This window comes from Pelophylax lessonae (assembly GCF_965119305.1).
Source record: "Pelophylax lessonae genome assembly, chromosome: 1".
Classification (NCBI taxonomy): Eukaryota; Metazoa; Chordata; class Amphibia; order Anura; family Ranidae; genus Pelophylax; species Pelophylax lessonae.
Window position 1 is genome coordinate 445,752,881 of NC_138768.1, and position 16,271 is coordinate 445,769,151.

At 41.8% G+C, this 16,271-nt stretch overlaps 1 protein-coding gene across 1 annotated transcript in view; it reads right to left on the reverse strand.

Moving 5' to 3' along the window:
* PCGF3 (polycomb group ring finger 3) overlaps positions 1–16,271 on the reverse strand; it is a 202,694-nt gene that overhangs the window by 12,239 nt on the left and 174,184 nt on the right. Inside the window, exons 5-8 of the mRNA XM_082243124.1 lie at positions 6,942–7,052; positions 6,477–6,565; positions 5,332–5,469; positions 1,497–1,577 (exon numbers count right to left, since the gene is read on the reverse strand). Coding sequence (XP_082099250.1) covers positions 1,497–1,577; positions 5,332–5,469; positions 6,477–6,565; positions 6,942–7,052 — 419 coding nt within the window. The remainder of the gene's footprint in view (positions 1–1,496; positions 1,578–5,331; positions 5,470–6,476; positions 6,566–6,941; positions 7,053–16,271) is intronic.

The following is a 16,271-nucleotide window of genomic DNA, read 5'->3' on the forward strand; positions in this document are numbered from 1 at the left end:
GTGCTGTATCAAGGCACCTCAGTGGGAAGGAAAAAGTGTGGCAGAAAACGCTGCACAACGAGAAGAGGTGACCGGACCCTGAGGAAGACTGGGGAGAGGGAAATGCCAAAATGCCTAAGTCCAGTGTCAAGTACCCACAGTCAGTGATGGTCTGGGGTGCCATGTCAGCTGCTGGTGTTGGTCCACTGTGTTTTATCAAGGGCAGGGTCAATGCAGCTAGCTATCAGATTTTGGAGCACTCCATGCTTCCATCTGCTGAAAAGCTTTATGGAGATGAAGATTTCATTTTTCAGCACGACCTGGCACCTGCTCACAGTGCCAAAACCACTGGTAAATGGTTTACTGACCATGGTATTACTGTGCTCAACTGGCCTGCCAACTCTCCTGACCTGAACCCCATAGAGAATCTGTGGGATGTTGTGAAGAGAAAGTTGAGAGACGCAAGACCCAACACTCTGGATGAGCTCAAGGCCGCTATCGAAGCATCCTGGGCCTCCATAACACCTCAGCAGTGCCACAGGCTGATTGCCTCCATGCCACGCCGCATTGAAGCCGTCATTTCTGCAAAAGGATTCCCGACCAAGTATTGAGTGCATAACTGAACATAATTTTTTGAAGGTTGACTTTTTTTGTATTAAAAACACTTTTCTTTTATTGGTCGGATGAAATATGCAAATTTTTTGAGATAGGAATTTGGGGTTTTCATGAGCTGTATGCCAAAATCATCAATATTAAAACAATAAAAGGCTTGCACTACTTCAGCTGTGTGTAATGAATCTAAAATATATGAAAGTCTAATGTTTATCAGTACATTACAGAAAATAAGGAACTTTATCACAATATGCTCATTTTTTGAGAGGGACCTGTATACACACACATTTTGTATTTACAAAATTATTTTTTCTTTTACCCTTTTACATAGATAGAAATATTTTTGTTATACAACCTAATAGTGTGAGGAATTTTGTTGTGTTCATCTTAGAAAGTACCATTTTACTGAAAGGGTAGTCGATGCTTAGAATAAACTTCCAGCAGATATAGTGAGCCAGTCCACATGAAATGGCTTCAAACACGTCTGAGAAGAGCATCGATCTATACTCACACAAAAAAGTAACAAAAAAAAAAAAAAAATCATGTAGACTCGATGGACGACTCACTGTTCTATGTTTCAAAGTATAAAGTTGTTTTTCATAGGGCACTGGAATTGTAAGTTTTGTAACTCTCGACATGGTCACTTTATTGGCTATAAGAGTAATACAATCAAATTTTCACATTTTCTGGGGTTCTGGATCAACTGTGGGTATAGGAGTGTGTATATGGGATTGTATGGTTTATTTGTTTGTTTTTTTCTTTTTTTATTGGTTAAACTAGATGGACTTGTGCCTTTTTCAACCTGATTATGTAACCCATATAGTAATACTATGTGTTGCTATAAAAAGTACATAATTATAAAGTAAATATCAACATGAAGTACAGAACACAAACATCAGATATACCTTAAATCTCCATCTTGTAACAACAACAAATTTAAGCGTGTGATCCTTGCCCAGAATTTCTTCATTGCATAAAATGTCCAACTAAAAAATATAAATACAAGGATTAAACTCCATATGAAAACCAGTCACTAACAAAATACAGACCGACATCGATAAATTTGTTGGTATCCCACAAAAAAGTTACATTTTCTCTAAAATACCCTGACAAAAGTAAATGGCATGCATCATTGTTAATTTACATATTTATTAAAAAAAAATGTATATAAACTAAAAAGATAGTATTAAATAATAAAAACAAATGAAAATGGTAGGAGTGCAGCAAATAGAAATTGTGGTGCCGAAACTTCAGAATGCACTTGAAACCGAAAAGGACAGTTTTTTAAAAATATATATATATATATATATTTATATGTAATTGTATTATAAATCAACTTTTTAATTAATATTATGAATTTAAATTAATATGAATTTATTTTTGGCCATTATCGGCACCTTTAGCACAAGAAAAATGCATCCCTTTTAAATTCTATGTACGTCTTCACACTGGTCGGCTGCGCTTCTGTTGTGGTGTTAAAAACCTTGTTGTTGCATTTTTAATCAGTTAAACTGCATAAAAACGCACTTCCCCGCTGAAATGTATTGAAAATGCAGCAAGAGCGCATCAATAACGCTCCCGTGTTACGTTTTTTTATGCAAATTTTGAGTCCCATTACCTATGAAAAACACACCATAGGCACAGTAAAATCGCGGGTGTTTGGCACCTTTTTCTCTATCAGCAAATTGCTGAAAACACCATTTTCACCCGCCAAAATTTCAGGGCATCTCTGGAAAATGGCACGTAGAAAACGTTGGGACCCTTAATTTAACATTTTGTTGCACGACCTTTAGAGACAATCATAACAAACGTTTTTTTTTTTTATGAGACTTCTACGCATGATAACAGGTTTGGGGCACTCTTAAGCAAACTGCTGCAGCTGTCTCAGTTTTAAAGGGGGCCTTCAACAGACTCCATATTTAAGTTCTTTCCACAGATGTTCGATAGGATTCAGGTAAGAACTCAAATAAGGCCACTTTAGAATATACAGATATTTTGTTCTTAGCCATTCTTAAATGCTTTTAGCTGTGTATTTTGGGTCAATACCCTGGTGGAAGACCTGTGACTGGGACAGTTTTCCCATTAATGGGCAGTATACTTTGCTCCAGAATTGCTTGATAAATTGATTTCATTGTACCCTTCACAAAGTCCAGGCACCCCATGCCAGTCACAGCCCCAAAACATAACTGAGCCTCCTCTAGGTTTTTTAAATAGGTTAATAGGTTTTCTTTAAAAAAAAAAACCTCAATGGACTTGTGTTTATGATTGTACGTTGGCAGTAATTACGGATTTTTCTTCAGAAAAAGCTAGCGTGTGCCCGATCCAGTACATTTAATATTCTCTTAATCATTGGCTGTATACAAGGTCAATGCCTACGAAAGTGTTAACGCAGACCTCAGGCCTTTAGTCTTGCATAGTTGTACTGGCTCCTCTCCTGTACAGAAATTGCTTACTCTGATTTAACTGCACACTGAGCTTCACACATTGTGCATTATAAACTGTAGCAAGTCAAACAGAGCCTGACCTATTTCCTGGATGGAGAATGTCCAGCAAAATGTAGCTCTTTCTTCTCTAGCCTTGGTGTTCCTAGGCCCACCCCTTTCATGAATTGGATTTCAGTTCATTCAATCGTGGAGGATCAGTAACACGTGGATATTACCTAGGGCAGTTGGTATGCAAGTACATTCCCCATCTTAAACCAAGGTAGCTTGAGATTTGCATAACTAAAGGCAGCCTTACATGGATCGAAATTCAGCCAGTTCACAAGACACCGGCTGAATTTCGATCCATGTATGAGTTGGCTAGTTGTACACAAGTCGGTCTACCGAACAACCAGCCTATAGCCAGCAACACTGATCAATGTGTTCTGATGAGGGGGAGGAGGCTTCCTGCAACTAAAACAGTAAAGCAGGAGTGATACTCCAACCACATTACAGGGAGTGCAGAATTATTAGGCAAATGAGTATTTTGACCACATCATCCTCTTTATGCATGTTGTCTTACTCCAAGCTGTATAGGCTCGAAAGCCTACTACCAATTAAGCATATTAGGTGATGTGCATCTCTGTAATGAGAAGGGGTGTGGTCTAATGACATCAACACCCTATATCAGGTGTGCATAATAATTAGGCAACTTCCTTTCCTTGGGCAAAATGGGTCAAAAGAAGGACTTGACAGGCTCAGAAAAGTCAAAAATAGTGAGATATCTTGCAGAGGGATGCAGCACTCTTAAAATTGCAAAGCTTCTGAAGCGTGATCATCGAACAATCAAGCATTTCATTCAAAATAGTCAACAGGGTCGCAAGAAGCGCGTGGAAAAACCAAGGCGCAAAATAACAGCCCATGAACTGAGAAAAGTCAAGCGTGCAGCTGCCAAGATGCCACTTGCCACCAGTTTGGCCATATTTCAGAGCTGCAACATCACTGGAGTGCCCAAAAGCACAAGGTGTGCAATACTCAGAGACATGGCCAAGGTAAGAAAGGCTGAAAGACGACCACCACTGAACAAGACACACAAGCTGAAACGTCAAGACTGGGCCAAGAAATATCTCAAGACTGATTTTTCAAAGGTTTTATGGACTGATGAAATGAGAGTGAGTCTTGATGGGCCAGATGGATGGGCCCGTGGCTGGATTAGTAAAGGGCAGAGAGCTCCAGTCCGACTCAGACGCCAGCAAGGTGGAGGTGGAGTACTGGTTTGGGCTGGTATCATCAAAGATGAGCTTGTGGGGCCTTTTCGGGTTGAGGATGGAGTCAAGCTCAACTCCCAGTCCTCCTGCCAGTTTCTGGAAGACACCTTCTTCAAGCAGTGGTACAGGAAGAAGTCTGCATCCTTCAAGAAAAACATGATTTTCATGCAGGACAATGCTCCATCACACGCGTCCAAGTACTCCACAGCGTGGCTGGCAAGAAAGGGTATAAAGGAAGAAAAGCTAATGACATGGCCTCCTTGTTCACCTGATCTGAACCCCATTGAGAACCTGTGGTCCATCATCAAATGTGAGATTTACAAGGAGGGAAAACAGTACACCTCTCTGAACAGTGTCTGGGAGGCTGTGGTTGCTGCTGCACGCAATGTTGATGGTGAACAGATCAAAACACTGACAGAATCCATGGATGGCAGGCTTTTGAGTGTCCTTGCAAAGAAAGGTGGCTATATTGGTCACTGATTTGTTTTTGTTTTTGAATGTCAGAAATGTATATTTGTGAATGTTGAGATGTTATATTGGTTTCACTGGTAAAAAAAAAATAATTGAAATGGGTATACAGTACTGTATATTTGATTTTTGTTAAGTTGCCTAATAATTATGCACAGTAATAGACACCTGCACACACAGATATCCCCCTAAAATAGCTAAAACTAAAAACAAAACTAAAAACTACTTCCAAAAATAGTCAGCTTTGATATTAATGAGTTTTTTGGGTTCATTAAGAACATGGTTGTTGTTCAATAATAAAATTAATCCTCAAAAATACTCATTTGCCTAATAATTCTGCACTCCCTGTAAATGTGTGGGTTGTGGAATCAGGTCATTTTTTTGTACCCTGCTGGTTGAACAAAAACAAAGAAACAATGTATCACCTGCTGAAGAATAGGTAGGGTGCTTTGATGTTTTTCAGGAAGCTTTGTTTTTGCACTGTGATTCTAATATTTTATTAAACAAATCAATGATGTGAACTGTAAATATAAAAAACAACACAATACACACATACTCCCAATTTCCACTTTTGCATGCCTTACCTCATTGAATGACGACAGATTGAGCTTTTTGGCTATGAACTTTTTTAGATGCAAGACTGTTGCTTGAGCTGAACAGCGTATCCATTTTCGCTTGAGTCCACGTAACTTACTGCTATTGCATTCTAAGCATATACTGACCTTTAGAGAGGAAATAAAACACAGAATACATTCTACTTAATACAATACCTTTCTAGACAAGATTTAATGTTGTGCTACTTAGAGACAAACAGAAGTTCATGTACTGTTGGGCTTTAGAAAGAGATACTGTATCTCAAAAGCAGATTTGTGCTCACAAGCTGTAGTCACTTAGTAAGTTAACTCTAAGCTTAGAATTATTTAGAGAGAAAATGTCTGTCCACGTCTCTGATGCTACTGCAACCAAACCAAGCTTCTTTCAAACAATGAAACAAATTAAATATATGGAAAGGAACACTTGGTGGCATGGTACCAATGCAATAACGTCCAAAAGATACAGACTTGTCCTTTGTGCCATAATCAATGTCTCTAATAAATTACATCTTTACATGCCTCCAAGTAGCAGCTATATATAGAAAGCTGCTGAATGAAATGCACAGCATGAACAAATACATAGGTCACACAAATGTCAACCTGCATTGTGATCCCCTCCAAGCTCATTATACACAAGACCTGCTTTCGATCCTAATAGCCATTATTAGATCACTTTTGTCAGTATAAACTGAATACATTGGCACAGAGATAAGGCACAGTAAGCCTAGAGATTCTAAGATCTACTAACAATACCATTTTACCCTCAAGATTTAAGTGTTTCACAATGTTTTCCTGCATAACAAAAATAAAGAATGCAATTTATGCAAGATTATTACACTGCATAGCTTTCTCTTTGCCATTTTTAATCTGCGCTGCTTCTAGGCAAAAATTGCTTCTACTCATTACCCTTCACAATTCCCAAAGTCACCATGGCCCAAGGGAGAGAACCCTCTACCAAATATTGCATACATCTCTTTAATGAGAAATCAAGGTTTCAAGCCTAATAAATACACTCACCCACCCAGATATAAAAAAGGGAATGACTAAAGGTAACTCTACTATGTATTTCCCTTTATAATTCTTCACCCCTCACTAGACCAGACGGTGCAATCTGGCCTCTCAAGAGATAGGATTACCTGCTCATCACTCCTGTGGTAGTCATGGTCATCTTCTTGCTTTTCTTCTGTTGATTCTTTATTTGAATTTTCTTCTGCCTTTGTTTCACCTACAATTTAATTTTGTACATTTTTGTAAGTTTTACAAAGACAATACTAGGGCTAAAAACTGTGCAATTTAAAAACAAGCTAACTACAAGGGTAGCCAAACATAGCAGAAACTTGACACGCAAGCTCATAGTAGGTCAACTTGGTTGTTTGATTAGCCAACAAGAAATTTGGGCTTTGTCGGTCTGGAAAACCAAACATTTTAATTAAGTATGTGGTGGTGTCTCACATGTAGAGTTTTGCAATGCAACAATCTTAGGGCAAAGACACGCAAAACAACAGATGATTTACATTAGGTAACCATTTGTATACCATACTCATAATAATCCATGCTAGATATAAGGATACAGAATGACAAAGTACAGTTTCGAATCTCACCATTCCTAACGGCTTCTACATTCTGTTTAGCCATACAAATTTCCCCTTTGATGTCACCAGGCACTTCCATTCCAAGCTTGTGATAAAATTCTCTTTGTTTTCGGATTTCCGCTAATATAAAAAAAAAAAGAAAAAGCAAGAACCTAAATGTTTAAAAAGGTATGAGGCCAAAAAAAGTTGAATATAATGCTAAATACATTCATAAGTAAGAAACAAACACATAGTGGCCAGGATGTAAAACATTTGACAAAATATGCTAAACATTTAAAAACACATTTCAAACATAGCCGAGTCTCCCTGAAGAGTCTGGAAAAAAGATGTCTATATTAATATCTGTTACACTACCAGACATTTCTTTCTGGGCTACCCTATACTGCAATTTTGGTCAGTTATACAGTCCTTCCTTTTTAGAATACGCCTAACTGGTTGCTTTAGCAGAGCCAGATATTGAGAGGAGAAGTGTCAAAGAGGAAGCAAACCCTAGCTGAAGTTCCAAAAAAAAAAAAGGAGCGCAAAGAACTAGTCACCAATACCACATTTGTTCTCTATGCAGCTGGTCTTTCTCAATTATGGATTTGCCATGCCTTGTTCTGCACAATGTTCATGTCATATTATTTGAAGGAGAGCTTTTGCCTCCTCTGCAAGAACAATATTAAGCAGCACAATAGGGACATAAGCAAATCTCATCCTTAATCTCATGAGAATAGCAGTGTTGGAGGCAGCACTGCCTTGGATTTCACACTGCATATAGTTACAGGTAGGGATGCCTAGGCAGAGTCACATACCAGGAAAAATACAGTTATGTTTCAGGAGGTATTCCAGACACGGTCCCTATGAAGGTCCAGAAACACCCACAGTAACTCTACATAAATTCCCAGAACTGGTACAAGTGACTCTCATAGCCCACCCTGACACTACGGAAGCTCGAAGGATCATGGGACATGAATTATCAGGACTGGAAAAAGAAGGAAGTCAAAGAACTTTGAAATTCAGCCAGGAGGAGGAGTGACATCACAGACACCTGCTATATACAGCTAAAGGAGGGATGTTACACACAAACTGACAGTGGGGTTGTGATCCATTTATGTGCACAATGCATTTGTTTTGGGGAGGAATGCTGGAGTTCTTCTTTAAAGAGTACCTATAGCCAAAAAAAGGTAAAGGGAATTTCTCTCAGACACTTGTCACCAAAACAGCTATCCCCATTAGAAGATATACCCTCACCTCTTGTTCCTGGTGACACATTTTTGATTTCCTATGAATTTCTTTTTTAGTGACACTGATCAAGACCAAGGTTTCTCAACCAGGGTTCCTTTACAGGTTGCTAGGGGTTCCTTGAGCAATGAGCAATTCCTGCCTCTTAGATAAGTTCCCACTGACACTGTTGGTCTTTTTAGCTATCTGTAAGGGGGTAATTCTTCCCAATTAGCACAAGTGTAAGGAACATTCTTCCCACTGACCATCACACAAACGTATCATAAGTTGAAGATACAGCAATTTTTAGCAGGGGTTCCTGAGACCATAAAAAGGTATTAGAAGGGTTCCTCTGTGTTAAAAAGGTTGGGAAAAAGGCTGATCAAGACCATGACCATGATAGAAGACAAATTTCCTACTGACCTCAATTAAAACTTGACATGGTACTTATTTTGGTAATCCGGTCAAGATTATCACAAAATTCAGATCCCATCTTGCAGCATTATATGCTTCTGAAGGGGACCTAGATTCTGACTTTTCTAATGTCAACCTTCCCCCCATCTCTGCTACACATCTAGAATTGCTGGAAGCCCCTGTCACACATGGTGAAATTTTTAATGTTATTAAAACCTTAAAAAATAATAAGAGATCAGGCCCTGATGGGTTCTCGGCACTTTTGTAAACATTTTCACCAGCATTAACCCCTCTTCTATCCAATGCGTATAACTCTATTCTTCATGGAACCTCTCTAGGTCAGGAATCCCTGACAGCCTCTATCTGTAGGATCCCTAAACCCCACAGAGATGACACCACATGGTCTAATTATCGGCCCATTTCCCTTTTGAATTTGGATATTAACCAGTTACCGACCGCCTCCCTCAGATTTACTGCAGCAGGCAGTCGCTCCTGGGCAAAGCGAAATAGGTCTATGTCGCTCGCTCTCAGGAGGCTAGGCGGCTCCGATTGCGGCCTGACACCTGCGATCGTTCCCCACTGAGAGAGATGAACGGTCAGCTGTTGTAAACACAGCTGACCATTCTTCTCCCTGCAATGATCATAGAGCCCATGTGATCCTTCTATATAGGATCACATGTCTCTATGGTCATCTCAGAAGCTACGCGCCCCCCCCCCCCCCAGTTAGAATCACTCCCCATAGGGTCACATTTAACCCCTAATCACCTATACTGTTAACCTCTTCCCTGCCAGTGTCATTATTACAGTAACAGTGCATATTTTTAACACTGATTACTGTAGTTATGTCACTAACATCCCCCAAAAGTGTCAAAAATGTCAGTTAGGGGTCCGATCTGTCCGCTGCACTGTCGCAGTCCAGCAAAAAAAAAATTAAAAAAAAAAAAAAAAAATTGCAGATCGCTGCCATTACTTGTAAACGAACAAAAATTACATAAATCTTTCCAGTAGTTAGTAGATGCAATAACTTTTGTGCAAACCAATCAAAATATGCTTATTGCGATTTTTTTTACCAAAAATATGTAGCAGAAAACAAATTGGCCTAAAATGTTAAAAAAAGTTTGATTTTTAAATTTTTTTTTTTTGAGAATGTCATATAGCAGAATGTGAAATAATTTAATTTTTGTAAGAACTTACCGTAAAATTCTTTGCTCTGACACGTTTCTTCACTAATGGGTTATGTTCGCCCTCTTTAGGAGTAGCTAGGCAGTGAAAGCTTTCACTAGACACGCCTTTAGGGGCCGTCCTATCCACATGACCCCAGACACACCTGCTCATAGAATCAGTTTCGTAGCAAAGCAGTGAAGGAGAACACTTCAACCCCAACAGAGGGGCAGGAGCTGCGTCTGTCAGAGGACTCAGAAAATAATTTTATGGCAAGTTCTTACAAAAATTAAATTTTCTCTTACGTCCTTTGACAGACGCAGCTCTGAAAGTTTCTTCACTAATGGGACGTCTCATAGCAGCGTAGGCATGAGGGGTGGGAAGAACGCAACCAACAACTGTTAACGTTTCAACAAGGCTAAAAAAAACAGCCAACAGGGCAACAGAAGCGCAACCAACATCAACAGGAGCTTACCCCAAAACAAAAAATTCACCCCTGAAAGAGAACACTCAGTCTCTTCAGCAAACAGTGCTCTGCAAAACTCTGCGGCCAAAGGAAGCATCCGAGGATGCCATCACATCAATCTTGTAGAATTTTGTAAAAGTATGCACAGACGACCAGGTCGCCGCTTTACACACCTGAGCCACAGAAGCAAAAAGCCCAAGAGGCACTCGGCGCTCTAGTAGAATGTGCCCTCACAGGGAAAGGAGGAACCTGACCCTTCAATGAATTGGTTTGAACAAAAGTCTATCTGATCCATTTTGATAAGGTTGCAGCAGACGCAGCCGAACCCTTACGAGATCCCTAAGAAAGGACAAACGGAGAATCAGACGTCCAAAAGGATTCCGTGGCCGACACACATCCAGCGAATGTGTAAGGGATGTCAAAATCAGGTACCCCATAAAAAAAACTCATGGCATTTCTATTAAATCACCAGTAGATGGCAGCACAAAGAACAAAGTTCAACTGCGAGTAAAGCATGGGGAACAAAAAAGACAGACCTTTGTTTCTGGTGGGAACAGAATAGCAGTTGCTGTCCTGTCCAGCAGACTGAAGGTCATGCTTTGTGACTGCAGGTAAGAGGGAGTATATTTAGGGCTATAAATAGGGAAAACTTGATTTAATTTACATCCCTGTGATCAGTAAAGGCTGCTGTCGCTACTGGGTGATTAAATAACACACTGCACAAACGTTAGTGGATCACACCGTCATGTCACATGACTACAGTGTACCAGGAATGTGATTATTATAGTGTTATGTTGTGATTATTATAATATGATAGTGCTTCTCTGCCACCGCAAAACTGAGATACCGTTCGTGGCCCTCGTAAATAGGGATGTGCAGATACGCATGTTTTTAATCGATGGAGACCAGAAAATCTTCTTGTTGCAAAGATGCCACCACCGACCGGATGGATTCCATCCGAAACTTCTGTACCCGCAAAGTGGTTCAGCGATTTGAGGTCCAGAATTGGACGCACATTGCCCTCCTTCCTGGGCACCGTGAACAGGTTCGAGTAAAAACCCTGAAACCTGTCCGGCTGAGCAACCGGGACAATAACGCCCTGTGTAAGGAGAACCTGCACTGCCTCCCTGAGATCAACATAATGATCCGGAGACAGACAGGGATTTGATAGGAAGAACGTGTCTGCTGGGGGAGACCGGAATTCGATTAACAGATTTGTCTGGAATTAGAGACGTCCAGGGTTCCTGAAAATGGCGTAGACGTCCCTCCCACACCTGAACCTGAGGGTGTCATTTCATGCAGAGGAGGACTTGTCCATCGAACCGGACTGACCGTCCTTGGCTTACCCAACAAAACTTCTTGTTTCCTCCGGAGGCTCTGAACGGTTTGCCTTTTTCCTGCACCCCTGAGGCACGAAAAAGCCCCAATTAAGCTTTGAAGGAAGGCCCCCGCTTACTGCGAGGTGCCTTACCTTTTGCGGATCGGGGGGAGAAGAGTACTCTAGCCTCCTGTTATTCCCTTGATTAACTCATCCAAGGAGTCGCCAAAGAGGCGTTCACCCAAAAAGGGAAGGTCAGCCACGGCCTTCTTAGAAGTCTGGTCTGCCGACCAGCTCTTCAGCCACACCATGCGGCGTAATGTGACCCCTACCGCACACACTCTGGCAACCAGAGGGGCCTCGCCAGTGCCGCATCACACAGGTAATACCATGGCCTGGGCCATCTGATCCGTGAGTTCAATTAGAGTCGGAGAAACTGACTCAGCCTGCAGGTTGCTCTTAAGCACCTTGATCCATTCCGTAACCGTCTGAGAAACGAAGACGGAGGCGAACACGGGTTTAAGCAGCGGATCTTCCACCAAGTGTAAGTGGCGGGAAAGTGCCTCCGTACACCTGTCCACTGGGTCTTTAAACACAGAGGAATCTTCCACGGGTACCACAGTTGATTTGTTCAAACGGGAAACAGTGTGATCCACCTTAGGTGATACTGTTCAGCGAGTGAAAACCGAGTCGGCAAAAGGATAACGGCGCAGAAAGCACTTGGGCACCACCAGCATGTGCTTAATGCGCCGCCATTGCTCATTCACGATTTCGTGAAAGTCCTTGGGACAAGGAAAAACCTGACCCGACTTCTGGGCTTTGCGGGAGCTGAAGACAACCTGCTTACCTGTTTGTGTGGGCTCATCATCCAGTTGTAATGTTTTCCTCACTGAACGAATCAGTGCTTCCACCAGAGCGCGTTCTCGCGCTGCAGCTGAGGAAGATTCATCCTCCTCATTATCTGACTGAGGACAGGGATCCCTCAGGGGGAGCGTTGTCTGTGGCCACCATATCAGGCTCTGAATCAGAGGACTGAGAGGGCATCGGCCTTTTTTGAGTAGCAACTGGTTTGGTAAGGTCCACTTTGGACGCCAGAGTTTCTAAGGCTGCAGACAGAGACCCCAGAGAAGGTAAACCGGATGGCCCGGCTGCACAAATAAGGTCAGAGGGGAAATATCCACTTTGGCACTCCATTTTAAGCAATGCCAAAATTGAGTACACTGGCCCTTTAAATGTTGCGCTCACGGTCCGCACCGCTATACCGCGTTATAGCCAGAGTCCCTCTTTAAGGCTAGCAGGTATCCTGACAGGAGCCAAATGTGTCCGAGGAATGTTAAAAGCAGTAAAAAAAACCCTTACTACTAGCCAACCTGGATAAGTAAACCGCTCTGTCAGTAGCAAGTGAAACTCCAATACAAAAGAATAGGAAACACAGGGAAAATGGCTGCCGCCCATACAGCGCGTTTGCCCACACTTAAGATGGCACACGAAAACGGCACCAAACACTCAGGGAAACAAAGAAAATGGCTGCTGCCCTTGCATAGATGCAGCTTGATGCCCACATTTGAAATGGTGGCCGAAAACGGCGCCAGCGGTCAGGAGCCCAGGAAATGTGGCCTTCACGGGGACTCACTACAGGGACCACCCCCCCCAGGACAAGGTAAGATTGTCAAACCCCTTCTCCCAGGGGTTAGTCACTGCTATAGCGCCCCCAGTGGGAGCAGGGAGGGCAGGACCTGTCCTGACAGGCCAGGGGGATATTTTAGAAAACACATTGCTTTTATCCCCAGGAGTGGGCTCACAGCTCCCCCACAGGCATCTGTCCCAGGGACACGGGGGGCTTGTATCACTCACCATACCGTGGGGCTCTGCTCCGATACAGCTCGCCTCCCACTCTGAGTGGGGGCGCTGCCAGCCAAGAGGGGTATGCTCCAACTCCAGGCATTCCAGGTTGAGGATTCCCAGCGAAAGCATCTGTTGGCAGGCTCGTCCCCATCCAATGGGGCTAGGCCTGGGCGGGCCACAACCTGCTCATGCTCGTTGGCCAGGCTAGGAGACCGTAAGGATCTGGATTATCCAGTGCAAAACCTCAGCTCGGCTGTCGCTTGTAGTTCACCAGGAGGATCCCCCTGACACTAGCTAGCGATAGTGAGTAAAGAAAAATAAACATAAACATGTCTTAAAAGAAAAAACTGGGACCGGAGTCCCAGCAGGAAACCTAGGTCCTACTCCTAAGCTAGGCAGCAAGAAACTGATTCTATGAGCAGATGTGTCTGGGGTCATGTGGATAGGACAACCCCTAAAAGGTGTGCCTAGTGAAAGCTTTCACTGCCTAGCTACTCCTAAAGAGGGCGCATATAACCCATTAGTGAAGAAACCTCCAGAGCTGTGCTTGTTAGAGGATGTAAGAGAAATATTGTTTTTTTTTTTTTAAATTGTAGCTTTTAACATTTCCTTATCTGACTAAGAACTTTGTCTGGCTCAATCCGCTCTACCCTTTTCCTGGTCCCCACACCACCTTTCTTATTTGCCGTTAAATTTACAGCTAATATCTCTAACCTAGTCTCGGCCAATTACACCCCTTTGTTGAAAACAACCACTAAACTATTAAAACACTGGGCACCCCTTCCACTCTCCTGGTTAGGAAAGATCAGTGCCATCAAAATTACAATTCTCCCCAAATTCTTTTATCTGTTTAGAGTTCTTCCAATCTTGGTTCCATCCCACTTCTTTCACATTCACAACGCAGAACTTTCTCATTTACATGGGGTCGCACCCGACCAAGAATTCCTAGGTCCACAAAATTTCTTCCCAAAGTCCGCGGCGGACTGGGTCTCCCAAATTTTATTTCTTACTACAAGGCAGCCCAGATAGCTCCAGTTACCAAATATCATGCTTCTGATGAAATTCCAATATGGGTAGCAATAAAATCTACTTAAAATAGATCCACTTTCAGTATCCAACCCCTCCTTTGGTTGAACCCCAAATCACGCCCACCTATTCTTAACCCAGTTATTAAACACACTCTTTCAGTTTTGGACAATGTAAAAACATTAAATGGATTTCAGTCAACACACAACCCCCTTCTCTCCTTCTTAAAAATTCATTCATTCTATCCTGCTGGTCTTTCTCCTAAGTCTTTCCGCAACTGGGTCACAATGGGACTTACTCGTTTATGGGACTCCTTTCATCTGCCCAACAATTAAATATTTAGATACCTGCAAATTAAAAAGGTTTTCTCTCCACTTATTTCTAAAGATGTCCTTTTGAATCAGTTGTCGTCCTTTGAACATATTTTCGAACCTCACTCTAGAGGCTTAATCTTAAAATTATATCTGCACTTACTTACCAAATCTGATGATGCCCCCCCCCCCCAGCAAATGTGGCAAAGTGGGAATCCGTTTTGGGTTGCACTTTAGATGACGCAGCATTGCTGGACATATGGGCCAATACCAAATCCTCTTTAGTCAATACTGTTGCGATTGAAGTCGCCTATAAAGTACTGATGCGCTGGTATTTGGTTCCCTCCAGGATCGCTAAATTTTCTACTAATCAATCGGCACTCTGCTTCTGCGGCTGTTCGGAGACTAGTACTTACCTACATACTTGCTGGCACTGTCCGATTGTCACCTCATTTTGGGTTAAGGGTTATGGATTTGCCTCTGCAATGTTTGATACTCAAATTCTACCTGACCTGGTGACGGCTCTGTTGAATACTAAACCGGACTCTGTCACGCGCAGACAATTTAAACTTTTTATCAAACTCCTCACAGCGGCAAAGCAGACGATAGACAAGGCATGGAAATCTCCTGCCCTAAACTTTCTGGAAACAAAGCACTGTATGAATTAATCCATGCTTCATGGTAAAATGGCAGCCTTGGATAATGCAGACTTGAGTAAATTTGATTCCATTTGGAGGCCTTGGATAGCTAAGGTTCTCCCCCCCAGATTTCAACGAATCTGCGCTACATTTTTGGTAAGGCCCTTGCCTACATCGCTTCAATAGTCATGTGAATGTCCACTCTATTCCTGAGTCTTTCTCCACACTTTCTCCTGCCTCTTCTCTTCTTTCTTTACTTTACCCCAATGTCTTCTTTCCTGTGTTTTCTCTGCTCGTACGTCTTTCTTCTTACCTTTCATCTCCCCTCCCTTATTTTGATGTTTTATTTATTTTATTTATTGGATTAATTTATGCCTTTCAGTTAATGGCTACAACAAGGTGTTCTCTAAAAGAACTCAGGTCCCTATACATGATATCTTCTGAAGACTCTTCATAGCTAATTTATGTTTTAACGTTCTTCTTTTTAATGTGTCAAGTGGGTAACAATTCATCCTTCTGCTCCATAATTTTTATGGTAGTTATGTCTATAGGATGGAATTTCCTCCATGCCTTCTCTACCTTCAGGTCACAGTTTGAATCCATTAGGGGTGACCGGGAGGAGATCATGGCCTTATCCTCTCTGACCCTTAACACCGCTTGAGTTTTGACTTTGCAGTGCATTTTCATATCTTGCATCTGTAAGATAGGTTTTGTCCATGTATGGACCCTTGTCATGCGTATTTATATGTTTAGACACTGACTTGCATTATCCTTCTTGAATTTATTGTATGTTCATAAATTTTAATAAAACATTTTGAATGAGAAAACTTGACAGGGGCTCGATTTCTAAACTAGCTAAAAAAACTAGCTAAAAAAAAAATTGGTTACACATACACTTTAAGTGTAAGCACCTAAACGCTACAAAGTCCATGTAAATATATACACACATATAAATGG